A 534-nucleotide genomic window follows, 5' to 3' on the forward strand; every position below is an offset into this window, starting at 1 on the left:
GGGTGAGGGTTGGTTTTTGGGGTGGGACAGGGACCGGGCCCAGGATGTGGGCGCGCAGAGGCGAAGAGATCAGGAACTGCGTGCCGCATATTCCACATCGCATCCATGCCGTGCTCCTGCTGGGAGGCGTTCGCGCGTGCTGCACCCACGCACAGCCCTGTAGACGCGGTTTCCAGCGCTTTTTTTTCTCAAACATACCTTCTGCGGAGCCTTGACCCAGCATCCGCACCTCAACCCGTCCTGGTCGTCCCCCCAGGGACCCCAACTCCAAGAATGGCGGCGAGCTGGTGCTGGGAGGGGTGGACCCCGCCCACTTCACTGGGGAGCATACATGGTGCGTGCGTGTGTACGCATGCGTGAGTGGGGCGGGGGCGGGGAGGGGGGAATGATGAATGAATCTTTCAACTTGCCTGTGTGGGCAGCTGTGGAGTCTGCTGCCGGCCTGCATACCGTGTGTATTCACCTCTTGCACTTGCGCTGCGTCACGCCCTTCACACATCATTCACTAACGTCGTCCCCCCCCCCCTCCCCCCC

The 534-nt window shown here is 62.7% G+C and overlaps 1 protein-coding gene across 1 annotated transcript in view; it reads left to right on the plus strand.

Annotated features, from left to right (window-relative positions):
- Positions 1–534, plus strand: part of MNEG_6205 (cathepsin D) — a gene marked incomplete at both ends in the record, with an annotated part of 4,128 nt that overhangs the window by 1,792 nt on the left and 1,802 nt on the right. Inside the window, one exon of the mRNA XM_014045325.1 lies at positions 257–334. Coding sequence (XP_013900779.1) covers positions 257–334 — 78 coding nt within the window. The remainder of the gene's footprint in view (positions 1–256; positions 335–534) is intronic.

Source organism: Monoraphidium neglectum, assembly GCF_000611645.1.
Source record: "Monoraphidium neglectum strain SAG 48.87 unplaced genomic scaffold scaffold00988, whole genome shotgun sequence".
Taxonomy (NCBI): Eukaryota; Viridiplantae; Chlorophyta; class Chlorophyceae; order Sphaeropleales; family Selenastraceae; genus Monoraphidium; species Monoraphidium neglectum.